This window comes from Cyprinodon tularosa, unplaced genomic scaffold, assembly GCF_016077235.1.
Source record: "Cyprinodon tularosa strain WSP-4 unplaced genomic scaffold, ASM1607723v1 ctg71, whole genome shotgun sequence".
In the NCBI taxonomy this organism is placed as follows: domain Eukaryota; kingdom Metazoa; phylum Chordata; class Actinopteri; order Cyprinodontiformes; family Cyprinodontidae; genus Cyprinodon; species Cyprinodon tularosa.
Genome location: NW_024039463.1, coordinates 519,385 through 533,415, shown reverse-complemented (window position 1 = coordinate 533,415; position 14,031 = coordinate 519,385). Strand labels below are relative to the sequence as shown.

General features: G+C 36.1%; 1 protein-coding gene across 1 annotated transcript in view; it reads left to right on the top strand.

Moving 5' to 3' along the window:
- b4galnt3b (beta-1,4-N-acetyl-galactosaminyl transferase 3b) overlaps nucleotides 1–14,031 on the top strand; it is a 33,578-nt gene that overhangs the window by 4,693 nt on the left and 14,854 nt on the right. Inside the window, exons 2-8 of the mRNA XM_038268831.1 lie at nucleotides 3,522–3,571; nucleotides 3,679–3,762; nucleotides 7,090–7,185; nucleotides 9,867–9,957; nucleotides 10,090–10,190; nucleotides 10,289–10,356; nucleotides 13,917–13,995. Coding sequence (XP_038124759.1) covers nucleotides 3,522–3,571; nucleotides 3,679–3,762; nucleotides 7,090–7,185; nucleotides 9,867–9,957; nucleotides 10,090–10,190; nucleotides 10,289–10,356; nucleotides 13,917–13,995 — 569 coding nt within the window. The remainder of the gene's footprint in view (nucleotides 1–3,521; nucleotides 3,572–3,678; nucleotides 3,763–7,089; nucleotides 7,186–9,866; nucleotides 9,958–10,089; nucleotides 10,191–10,288; nucleotides 10,357–13,916; nucleotides 13,996–14,031) is intronic.

Below are 14,031 nucleotides of genomic sequence, written 5' to 3'. Positions count from 1 at the left end.
AGTTTGTTTTTCCCTCATGTGGGTCAAACAGGAAACAGCACAGAGGAGTTAACATGGCTGAAGTTGGTTATTATCCTGATAAAGAAAGGAAACCATTTAAATTCTTTAAGGCTGTATGTAACAATCCTGTTTTATATTTTCACTGATATTTGAGAAATAGAGAAAGGTCACAGTGGAGGTTAGGTTAGGTAAAAAAAAACATTGCACCAGTCTGTCTCTAGCGTCATTTATGATTTTGGTATTTGCTCTTTCCTTGGAGAATATTTTGACACTTACTGACTGTATTTGGTATTCTGTAGATAAAGGGAAACTTCTGTCATAGTTTACAATTTTTTTTCTCTGAGATAAAAACTCATGATTCAGATTCTAAAGGTTGAAAATAATATAAAAATTAAATAATATAAAAATGCAAAAAATGGTTGAAAATCATTAGCTGTCTCTACTTTTCATGCTTATCTAAGGATAGGTTGATGGCATTATTTGACTGAATGGTTTGATTTTTTTCTTGCCTCAAAAATATATATATTTTTAAGCTATTTTAGTTGGGTTTGAACTAGGGCTCAAACAATTAATCATGATTAATCAATTATTCAAGTAATCGTCAACTAATTTAGTAATCGATTAATTGTTAACTGGTGTACAGAGTCTGTAAAACATGCCTTTATCTGACAGAGAAACCCACTTGTGATTATACCAAGATTGTAAATAATATATAAATATTTCGCATATAAGATAATAAAGTCAAGAAGTGGAAAAGTGGAAAAGTTTGAGTTTAAAATAGTTTAAATTCGTAAAAAATCTTCTTTAAGGATCCTATGACTATCTAATTATTAATTGATTAACTGAAAAATAAACAACAGATTAATCAATTTGCAAAATAATCGTTAGTTGCAGCCCTAGTTTGTACACATAGCGTTTTGTTTTATTTAGATGTCCTTTTCTTCTCAGCCCTGAATATATTATAACGCTGTTAAGATGGTTCCACTGCTTAGTTAAGCCTTTAATAAGACTGAATATATGTGACAGAGAATTTCAAATAATTTGATTAAATAAGGTTTTTGTTTGTGTCTTTTAATCCTGCGTGATTGAACATATACCAGTTTAGACAAGGGGATATTTTTCACATAGTAGTTTCCTTACCTATAAAGATCAACACATCTTAATTTTAATGCCTTAAGAAAGCCTTAATTTTTTTTTTTGCAACCAGTTTTTTTTTTTTTCTCATCTTAACGCTTACTGGAGCTTTGCCATTGAAGGTTAATTTTTTGAGTCTGAGGGTATGATCATTAACCAGGAAACCTACACAGCACACGACTTGCTCTGCACAGATTTTCCACAAGGCTTGTCTACGTAGACACAGTCATAGCCATTTTTTTAATACAAAACAGGGCTTCGAATCCCCTTTCCAGAAACATTTTATACCAAGCAGCAACTGGGTTAGCATCAGCTAAAACATAGAATCCCTTTTTATGAATGAACTACAACACACTTCATATTTATTGCCTCTCCTAGTAAAGGGAGGGGCCACAGATCTGTTTCAAAATACGATGGCTGAAATTTCTGATATTTATTTATTTCTATTATTAATAATTCTTCTATTTCTGAGGTCAAAAGGAATTGGAACAGATTTGAAAACATTTTTGTTCTCTTTGAACGAAGGAAGACCAAGTTTACACTCCCTGCTTAAAGTGGAGCCACAACTAAGTCCTATTGCACGTGTCAGGGCTTCCCCATGCACACAGATATACACCTTTCAGAGAAAACACTGATTGTTTATGAGCTTTGGACTTTATAATTAACAGAAGCTTTTATTCCCCCACCATAAAAGACAGCATCATAGAAGAAGTATTAGTATCATGTATATAGTACATAACAAAAAGTATAAGTCTGCATGAAAATACATTTCCTTTTTTGATCAACATTCCAGAGTTGCTTATGATGTCATATTGGCCTCTACATTTGAAGGGTGTGTATTTGGAGATCTCCACCCTGGTGGTAATGACAGACCTTCACAGGGACTTAATCCCAGCTCACTCTGTCTTACCACAAAGTCATAAAAAAAATCCAAACATTTAGGTCCTATTTTGAAAAACACTCTGCCCTATAATTTCAAAAATTATGGAGAAGGTCAGTGGAGATAATTCTTTGCACACAACTTGCAAAAAAGCAACAATTACTTTTTCCTAACACTTGAGATGGTTGTTTAGAAATGAACTGATTGACATGCAGATGTCCTCAGTTGTAAGTATAAACAGAGTAAGACTTAACAGAGATCCCATTATAGACTAAATGCTTAGGAAATTAGGCTTATAGTATAAAAACGGGCTGTAAATGTCAGTCTGCTCCAACTGCTGAGCTCATGGTAAGTGGCTGCGGCAGGAGATTTTATTTAAAGAACAGTTTGCCAATCATTCTTTATGTGTAATTCAGTGTCGTTGATTTAAGCAAAACAATAAATACAGGTCTGCAGTGTAATATTTACTTTCTTTAAAAAAAAACAAAAAAAACGTAATTTAATAAAGGGGAGAGTTTGAAAATTGGACTCTGGAGGATAAAAACTGTTGTTAATGCTTTTTTCAGCAAGTAAAAAGCAATCATGAGAAAAGTCTGAACTGCCTACAGTGGACGACTGGCTCAAAATTGTACAGGGGATTTATATACTGGAGAAAATGTCATAAAAGGAAACCTTTTTCAATATCTGGTCAAAATAGCTCCCTGTGGTTTAATTTTCCCTGCCAAAGAAATACATTGTCATAGCTTGTATTTAATTACTATTTTGGACAAATGTAAAAGTATGTCTGCTGTCCCATATAGTGAGAAGAATTAGACCTTTCCCTAAACTACTTACATGTTATATGTTTGTTTTTATTGTAAAAAGTAAAACCTTTGGATTAGCGTATGCCAGTGTTATTATTCACAGTAATGTTGTGGTAGCTGGAACTTGGATGACCTTAACTGTAAAGTTTGCTTTTCCAATAAAATAAAAACCAAAAAATAAAAATAAACATAAATGTCACCGTTTGATGCACTGTACCAGATTATAGCATAACCTCTTCTCTATCTGTGGTCTCTGGGCAGATAACATACAAATAATAATAATACAATAACAGAGCAAAGCTGAGCACAGTTTCTACTCACACCACAGAGATACTAGTGCTATCATGTAATCACAATATCATGAAAAATTGATTTATTTCAGTAATTCCTAGCAAAGATATATTATATCCATTCATTGCATACAGACATGCGTTAATTGTTTTGTTTTGTTTTTTATGATTAGAACTAAAAACAAAAAACCCCAAAATTCAGTGTCCAGAAAATTAGAGGATTATGTTTTTTCTGCAGTTTTAGTCCTGGCGTATTGCATCTGTCACTTACAATACCCCATAGATTCTCTATGGAGTTCAGGTCGGGTGAGTTTGCTGGCCAATAAAAAGGGGAGACCATGGTCCTTAAACAAGGTACTGGTAGTTTCAAACCCTGCACACCTGCCTTGGTCTGATGGTCTTTCTTTTGTTCAGGTGGGTATCCTGACAGCAACAACCCGAGGAGAGATGTGCTGAACCAAAAGGTGAGTTTGGGTCGGGGGGTGGGGGATGATGCAAGGGTCTATATCTGTTCAAGGCGGGAATAGAAGAAAGCAAGCCACAGCTAAATCAGACTGCATGTGTGTTCTAGGTTAGAAGAGACGATCGGCCAGATTGGGTGGAGGACTCGGCGGCTTGGGTGTCCAGCTTCACTCCGCAAACATGGAAACCAGAGGTTTGTGTGTGTGTGTGTTGTAGACCTCTTGCATGCTTCAGTGCTCCACCTAACCGTCTTTGAACCCCGGATCACCTGTCAGGACTTGCCCGCTTTACTCCCAGCTCGCTGCGTTTCCTTGTTTACAGTGTCGTTCCTGCAACAGTCTCCAGCAGCTTCCACTGCTTTGTATTATCATGCTTATCAGATTTCCCCCTATTTTAAGCAGGAATGTACTTCAGCCAGCTGCTTCACCTCCTGTTTCATGTATGACGGGAGCTGTTGTCATTTCTGGCTTTACTTGCCAACATAATCTAAGTTTATTGTAATGTGGGATTAGGTAGCTTTTCATACACCTTTTTTGCATATTCTCTTCCATTTTGTTACAAAAGCTAAAACCAGACTTTTAGAGAGAAGCCAGTCAGATGTGAATAGATTGTCCTCTAAAATAAACCATTAATATATTAAAATGTTGCATTTAAAGATGGGTTAAAAAAGATTGGGAATTTTCTGATACCTTTCAAAAGGTAATAGTTGATATATTAATCATTGTCAGGTACACTGGGAAGGGAGCATATGTTTTATCCACTAGGATGTATTTCATATTTTTCCAGCTTATGTCACAACATCAAGGGCTGTATCTGGAAACATTTTGCGGACAGTCCTGCATTACAACAGATTTAAAGTCTTAAGTAATCAACATTTCCACTTTTTTCACAGTAGCTTCAGTGTTTAAACACAAGAAGAACAGACAAACCTTGCCCCATGTTAGAAGCCACAGGTATTGCAGAATGTCTTGTTCTACATTTGATTTAACAGAAAGAAACTTTGTTTCAATCTTTAGTTGCTCAAGTAGGATTTTTTTTTTTTCAGAAAGTGGCAGCCGTGTTTCCCCAGTAAATCACACTTGGAAAAAGCAAATAAATTGTAGATTAAAGCTGCCTGGACTATTTCAGGCGCTAAAGTTCATGCTCTTTGAGAATTTTCTATAATTGTTGTAAGTGAAATATTAAAGTAAGATTGTGGAAGATATGATCACATATTTTTATTCTAAATACTTCTGCTGCTATTTAAATTGACAGCAGAGAAAATATAGCTTTCAAACTAAATGTGTTTAGCAAGCACAAAATAGACATGATAACTACTTTTCCCTGTACCCTTGTTGCCATTTCTGTGCTTTGGGCATGCTTATATTTAGAGTAAAAACGTGCTGTCTTCCATGATTTACATCAATAAATATACTTGTGGTGAAGAGCTGGCTGCTGGTGTTAAATTTAAGACCTATTTGAGCCAACTTCCCTAAAAGCTCTTTCAGCTTTTATCTTCCTCTTCTTTGCAGCCAGTCACCTACATTTCTCTGATTTATTTTTTATTTTTCATATTAATATGATTATTCAAGCGGTTTGCTGTCAAATTCTGAATACTATCGTTGCCCTGTGGATTAAAGTGTTACCTTCCCTCTCTGCCCACACATCAAATATACATATTAAGTTTCAGAAATGGTGAAGATTCCAAGGAATAGAGAAGACATGGGAGAAAAAGGGATGGAGAGTAGGATAATGTTTCGGGTTAGTTATAATCAATATAGTCTCTGTAGTTTCTAGTATGGAACTTGCATGTTTCCGTAATGCTGTGCTAAAGATTATTGCTGACATATGAGTTTTAAAACTGCCAGTTATGTTTGAAACAAAAGAATGACTTTCAATACGTTAAACTTTTTTAAGTTGCACAAGTTTTTGTGCAAAAAGAATAATAATACATGGCAATACATGGATACTCCTTTTCAAACTGCAGCACTTCTATATGCAATAGTAAATATAAATTATTTTTCATCCATGCTTTTAAAAACCTCCTTAGTTTTCATTTATTATCTTTCAATTACTGTTTCCGAATGTTAAATCTAATATACCATAATTTATTGACATGGGTTATTGCAGAGTAATAGTTACTCAACCATTTATACGTTTGAACAAGTGGATCCATGACAGAAACCCTCAACAAATTATTGCAATTTAAAATATGCACTGGCAATGTGTGTGTGGGTGAATTCAAGATAAAAAAGTAAGTAAATACTCCTAATTTGAGGGTTTTCAGCTATGCATGACCTGGACTAAACCTGTTTTTAAAATGATTAAGATTTAACTGTAAGTTTAAAACCTAAAAATAACAGATTGGGCTTTTTTATTAACAAAAAAATGTGAATCAATGCTGAGGAAGTGTGCGGGGAAATTAAACACACCACTCAAACCAACACAGTGTTCTTTTCCTAAGCCTTTATCCATATATGGGTCAAAGTAGAAGCAATTACAGAGCATATCTCCACCCGGGCCACGCCTGTCACAACAATGATACCTGTATGTCTCAGGCTTTACATAACATGTTATCTCTACCCCCCATGTCTCAAAGCATTTCTTTGAGTCATAGAATGTCAGGCTATTTACTGTAATTGTTGTAAACTCTGCATACAGGAAGTTTTGATTCAGTTCATATGTGAGATCAAAGCAACAGTGTTAGCAGGTCAGCAAGCAGAGGAAAAGCTTTAACAGAATCATAGCTGAAAAACTTGAACCTAGAGCTTCATGCTTCAGTCAACTAGACCGCCCCCACACTCTGAGTGAATAGTCCTTCTAACCTTAGTATGAAATATGTAACCATGAGCAACCTGCATTGGTAATATTAAAGAGTTGAAACCTTATTTTCATTACCAATTGCTTGGCTGAACCACTAATGAAACCGGATTGACCACATATTCTGATATGGCTCTCAGTCCCGGTGTCATGTCCCTGCTCTGTGATCAACACGCTGAAGGATCAGATGACATGGCCCCTTTGGCAGATGTCACAGAGGTGTATGTTTACAGGACATCTGGGCCTCTACTGAAACCCAACAGATTTATTATGGGAACGTCGTATTTTTTTTCTTCCTGCTGACTTTGAAATGAAAAGTTAAAAAAGGGAAATTTTTTAATCACTGTTCATCCATTAGTGTTTTCTTTTTCTTTTACTTGACCACACATTGAAAAAAAGTCAAAGGTTGGATTTCTCATTGTGACATTAAAATCCTTCTACATTGATAGGTACCTCTAATTTAATTTTTCGATTTTCTGACACAAATCATTTGCTTTGGTTTACCCTTTGAAGAAACCTCTATGTTTACATATGCAGGAAAGGGTTTAAAAACCGCTGTTATTGTGCCATCTAAGCAAGTATGGTTGTTGGTTTTAGTTTGTAAAAAATGCTGAGGCTGATCGGTGATCTGTCCTGCTGCAGCAAACACAATCTTGTGTTGATATATATATATATATATATATATATATAACTGTCATTTCTCTTTCTGCTTGCCATGCAGTTTAAGGGACAGGCCAATCTGCATGTGTTTGAGGACTGGTGCGGCACTTCTACCGCAGAGTTGCGCAAGAACCTGCACTATCCATTGTATCCACATGTAAGTAGAGCTGTCATCCCTTAGCCTCTTCAATAACCTGTTTAACATGTTATGGCATGCGTGTTATGAGACAAATCCATTAGAACTTCCTTAACAATTTTTTTTCTTTTAAACATGCAACATGTGGATCTGTTTTGAATATATGTACAAGCAACATTGGCCCAGAAGTTTTGTTGATTTATGATAAATGGTAAATGGCCTGTACTTATATAGTACTTTTTCAAGTCAGGAGACTTCACCAAAGCGATTTACACTCCAATCAGTCATTCATCCATTCACGCACACACTGATGGTGGCAAGCTACATTGTAGCTACAGCTGCCCTGGGGCTCACTGACAGAAGCAGGGCTGCCGTACACTGGCGCCACCGGGCCCTCTGACCACCATCAGTAGACAATGCAGGTGAAGTGTCTTGCCCAAGGAAACAACAACACTGAAAGTCAGAGCCAGGGCTTGAACCGTCAACCCTTCGATTTCAGGGCAAACTCCTACATCCGACGCCACTGTCGCCCCAATTCATGTTTTTGTTGTGCTGTTCTCCTCCTTTGTACAAGTGCAGCTGTTTATATAAACAACAGTCACTGGGTGCAGTCAGGTTCCTTTGAAAGCTACTTCAGACCTTATCATATGTTATCAGAATGTCAGAGACCATGAGTCTGAACCTGCAGCTCTGGGATTGCATGGGAACCAATTTCTTAAAATGACTAAGAACTGAGCTATACGTCTAAATTCAAAGTAATAAATTTGTACACAGAGAAAAACCCTCTTCCCTTTTTTTATAAACACTTTTTTAGAAGAGAAACATTTTATTTCTTTAATTTAATCATAGATATTAGTTTTTTTGTATTTCTTTTCCTTTTTACTAAAGGCATTTAAATAATAGAGGCTGGTGTAACATATCATATTTAATCTCATTTTAGATCAAGCTTTTCTGTTAGGAACCCAGAGGTCTGTTAGAGAACATTGGGTAGACGATGGAGCACCATCCATCCATCCATTTTCCGTCACACGTATCTCTGCTGGGGTCGCGAGGGGTGCCGATCACCAGCTGTCAATGGCCGAGAGGCGGGGTGGACCCTGGACTGGTCACCAGTCCATCGCACGGCAACACAGAGACAAACAACCATTAACGCACACTATAATTATGAGAAGCCAATTAACCTAACAGCATATTTATGTTTTAGTGTGTTAAAGATAGGCTCTCTGTGTCTACACCTTGAAGCTTTCTCTCTCTGGTTCTTTTTCCTGAAAAGAGATCACTCGAGACAAACTCTTTGAATAACACTTAATAACTTATATGTTTTAAATAACCATGAGACATGACAACAGATTCTGATAGAAATTGTAATCTTACTCAGATCAGAGAAGTTGCTTAGAGTTACAGAAAGCATCTGCATACCCCCAGGCTCACTTCTTGGGAAGTGGCCCAGATATACAGTTAAAGAGGCATTTTATACATCTTCAGTCTGCCACATCATCACATTTTACTTCATACATGTTAGCAGATGAATTGACATCCATGGCTCCAGCCTTATCAAAATATTACACTTTGTTCTTAGCTGAAGGACAACACTCTCATTCCATTGCCAAATATTTGCCACGTACAGAATGAAGATTATAACTGTATATCCGGACAGAGGAACAGTCTTAATTAGATAAAATATTGTGGAAAAACATCAGTTCTGACACGCAACAGGCAGCTTATATTAAGGTGTAATAAACTCACACATCATCAATGATAATTATCCTAACATAAGTGTGCCGGTCAAAATCTTACTAAACATCTCTCACCGCACAAGAACATTTTTGTTAGCAGACTTTCCATCCAATCTGATTGAGGAGGAAGAAAATAAATAAACTTGTTTGGGAAAAGAAAACCATTTAGGGGTAATATATATTTCTTCAAGGCACAGTTTGCTTCATCTACTGTTTTCGGTTCTTTAAAGGCTGACTTATTCTTGTTGCTGCTCACCAATTAACTGTTACTTTCTTTTTTGGTAAAAGGACCCTGCACTATGTTCTATCCCAAAAATCTACATGGACAATAGTACGATGATTCTGTGATTAATATCTACTTTTCCCTGTATTATTTTCTATTATCACTAATAAGCGAGTCAAAAAAAAAAAAAATCATCAGTATGAATCTGAAAAGAAGGTTTCTTGTTTTTATAATATTTTTTTTAATTCAACACTCATATTGCTAACTGTAAACATATTTAGGGCGGGTTATGAGACTTTTCTAGAGTTTATTGAAAATAAGATCAAGTTTGAAGCATATGACACATCAGGGAGGATAATAATGTAATTCAGCTATTTTCTATTGGATTCAAAATGACTACATCTATAAGGAGCCCTTTGGCATATTTGACCTTTTTTGTTTGAAAAATGTATGGATTTAATCATTGATTTAAATGAAAGTTTAGACAAATGACTTGGTCTACTTTTAGAAAATCTGAAATGACACATTTAGACCCATGAAAGAGGACCCAAAAAGTAAGATTTTCAATGTGTTTTTCAATTCCTTGGTGTTTATCTGGGATTCCTGAACACCTAAGTGTGGACAAACGCACTCAAGCTTTCCATCAGGGTGCATTCTACATCCATCTGCTAAGTTTTCTTCTCATCCTGCTTTGAGCCAACAGCAAGTCTGATTTATGATTTCCTTGTCATTCCGTTTTTCAGTCCAGGACCACAGTCCAGAAACTTGCCGTTTCTCCCAGGTGGACCAACTATGGCCTCAGGATATTTGGCTATCTACATCCATATGCTGAGGGTACACTTTTTGCAATAACATTTTGTAATATTTACTATTTTCAACATGACACCCTCTCCTTTTTGTAACCTGGACATACTGTATTAACACCCCCTCCTCCCTTTTATCCCTTTAATGTTCTTCTTCTCTCAGGAGACTTTGTGTTTGCTATCAGCTCTGATGACAACTCAGAGTTTTGGCTCAGCACAGATCACTCCCCGCGCAACGTGCAGCTGCTGGCCTGGGTTGGAAAGGTAAGCTTTTCTGATGCCTCCAAGTTTTATAGCACATTTCGTCACTGTAGTCCCTGGGGCATGTTTGCACATGCTTTGTTTTTTTCTTTTATCACCAGACCGGCTCAGAGTGGACGGCCCCAGGGGAGTTTGAGAAATATGCCAGTCAGACCTCCAAACCAGTTAAGTGAGTACAGACTGCAGTGTTTGTTCATGCAATCAAAGAAAAAAATACTTATCTTCAGTAACATTTCAGACTCACTCATTCCACTGGATTCTGCCACGTCTCTTTTGGGGCGTTTTCTAAAAATGATTTATTATTTTAATTTTCTCCAGTTGCAAATGTTCAAATATTTTAAATATTCTTCATCTAATATTCTGACATAATCCTGAGCTTTTCTCCAAATGTATTATTCACTCTTTGACCATGAAAGTAACACTGCTTGATTGTTTGGGGGAGTCTAATCTGTATTTGCATTTTTCCTCAAACAGCTTTAAGTCTGGTAATAATTTTAATCTGATGTATTTAATTGAACAGAGAGCAAAACAGCCTTTAACAAGAAGAGGCTAAGCTCTCTTATAAGTTTTTTCAATCTCTTTGATTCTGTCTTAGTTGACTGAATAGCTTCACCTGCCCATTTACATTCTGTCCATCAGTAAAAATGAAAGCAATGAGAGTGAGGATATGCCTAATATGTCATGCAAAGTGTATGCAGTTATGCAAAATAAGTGCTTTCACACCTTGAGGACTGAACTATATTTAAAAAAACACACAAGCATCTGAACTCTTACCATTTATAGTCAAAGTGACTGCAAATCAAGATAAAAGTCTTTATAGGAAACTCTAAAACGGAACCAAGAAAATATGTACAGCAACATTATTTAGAATTGATTATATCCAAATGATAAAAGTCTGTTTATTGATACTTCAGTTGAGAATGTGATCAAATGTCAATGCTAATTAGTCAAAGGTTACTTTCCCATAGTAGCTTTTGGCTTCTGCTTTTATGCTCAATTATTCCAAGATTATCTTTTACTGTGGCTGCGACACAAGTCAAACTTATCATTACCCCACCTCCGTGCTCAACACTTTCAACTAGATGTATGCTGATATGTTGGATTTATTATTGTTATTTTTTGTTGCATTAAGATTTAACTCTTTAAATCTAAGCAGCCCTTGATCAGTTTGTAAGTAGATTCAAGTAGATTCACACCTCTATCTTGCTCACATACGTTTCCATTTTGTCCCAACTTATGATACAAATTCATGATGGCTGATAGAAAATGGCCCACTGACAGATGAAAAAAGAAGGTCACTAAAAGAGGAAAACAGCAAAAGTTCAAAATGTTGTGGATTCAATTAGGGCTTAAACAATTAATTGGATAAATCGAAATTAAATGATTATTTGAATAATCGTCAACTAATTTCGTCATTTTTTTAATCATTAACTGGACTATAGAGACTCTAAAACGTGCCAGGGCAATCCACTTAGAGCAGTAATTATACCGGGAAAAAGAATGCTCTATCCAGAGCTCCCCAAATGGAAAAGTTTTAGTTTGACCTAGTTTGATTTAGTAAAATGTCTTCTTTAAAGAACTTTTGGCTAATGACCAATCAAAAAAATTATCTACAGATTAATCGATTTCCAAAATAATCATTAGTTGCAGCCCTAGCAGGCACCGATCTCGGATCTGCTGCTGTATTGATTTAATGTGAAGCCAAAGCAGGTTTGTTTATATTGTACATTTAAAAGGCAAGACAATTCAAAGTGCTGCAACTCAACAGTGTCCTTCTGCACTAGAAATTCAGTTAAGTTTTTTTTTGTTGCAATTTTGTTTGTTTTTTAACGACAACAAATGTTTTAACAACATGGTACGAATTGAACTTTTATTTTAAAAGTTTACCTCAACCATGACAGGAAATAATTTAATCAAGTCTTCACTTAAATCAATCCCTATCTCCTGCATAACAACCTATTCTTTCTGTATCATAACTTTTAATCTGGTAAGAGCTTGTTATATGAAAAAAACAGTGTTTCACTTGCTTCCACCTAAAAACATCTTGCAGAAAGGGTATCAGAAAACTAAATCTGTGTAACTCACAAATGAACTAAAATGAACCAGAATACTACGTTTGTATTAGTTTCTTCTTTCTTATGTTTACGTTCGAACTGAACAGTAGCATTTTGATCAGATTTTGTAATCCACATTTTCAAAATTTACTGGGGATATATGACGCAGTGTAAGTGTAGCATGTGTGTGCAGGAAAAGCACAATCTGTACCATTCAGATGGTTTAGCACCAAAAACAGAGAAGAAAGTGTGTATGTATTACGCAACCATACAAACACTGAATAAGTAATGTTTCAAGTGTCACTTTAAATCTGTTAATGTAAAAACTATGGTTAGCATGTCTTTTGAAGTAAATTGCTTCCTTGACAGGAATGAGTAGGAACAGTACATCACTACCTCAGGTGATGAGAGTGCCGCAGAAAGGGAGAAGGTTTATTATAGACTTCTATTGTGAAGCTAAAAGTCTTGACAATTAACCGTCCTTTTCTAAAGAAAGAACAAAAAAATCTATAAGTACCTTAAACCAACTCAACCAATAATGTTGAAAAAAATACACATCATTTCTGATAAGAATATTTTTCTAAGTGAAAGCCTCAATGTAGGACTTAGTCATGCAAATCCTGATTCCACATGACCAGTTGATTAAATCCATGTTTGAAAAGGTCATTTAGCTGCCCAATCAGTCTGGGAAGGATGAGAAGACCATTTCTAAGCAATTCATAATCCGTGAGTCAGTAAGAAAACTATAATTGCAAATTTAACCACAAGTCTGCAGCTGTTCAGGGAAATTGCATAAAAAGGAGCCACACAGCATGCTGTACAGGTTTAACATGACTTGGTTTCATTTTATCATAGCACGTAAAAGCAGACTGAACGAGTCTAACTTGTTTGGTAGGATAAACACTTTGAAAGGGGAAACCCTTTCAAATAAAAGTACGTCTACGTGACTAAGGTTTGCAAGGTTTGTGGATGGTGAACCATAGTACAGTTATAGCTTACATTACACAAACTTCTTATATCAGCTGTTAAGCATGTAGGTAGAGGTAGAATGAGTTGGGCCTTTAGTTCAAGTTGTATGAACTGCACCCTTTGAAGTCAATAAGCCAACAAACCTCTTTAAGTCAAAGCAGCACTGAGCTACATGTGAAGCCATCTGCTCGACAGGGGAAGTTGGGCCAATTAGTCCAAGTAAGAGAAAAAGGAACCCAAAGTGGAGAAAATTCAAAACTGAACAGCAGAAATAATCCAAGGGATGCAGTTGATTTAGTCAAAGTCTAGAGCTCAACTTGACAAAAAAAAAATGTTGGTCCCACGTGGACAGAACTCTGCAGAAACGAGTAACCGAAAACCTCATTAACCTGAAGCAATGTAAAGAAGAACGAGTTAGAATTCCTTCGAAATAATATGAGACTCATCGTCATGCAGAAAATACTTTCTATGTTGAATGTTTTCATCTTCTATTATCTTAGAGAAGCTTGCTTGATTCCTGCAGAAAAGCAGGCACCCACTAAATAGACTCCACGAGGTCACCACAACAGAGCGATGGATTCTAATCTGATTGTAAACATGCGGTGGCATTTTAGTAGAAAACGGATAGATAAAGCCTCTCTCCAGAAGGTAAATTTTTCAGTGAGCTTTATCACAACATAAAAAATATAATCTGCATGTTTTATAGGCTTTCTTCTCAGAAGAGATACTTTTTTGAAGTTATCCACAAGCAAAACGACAGAGGAACTGACCATGTGGAGGTGGCTGTAAGTACGAACGCACTCAGATCAATATCAATGTTT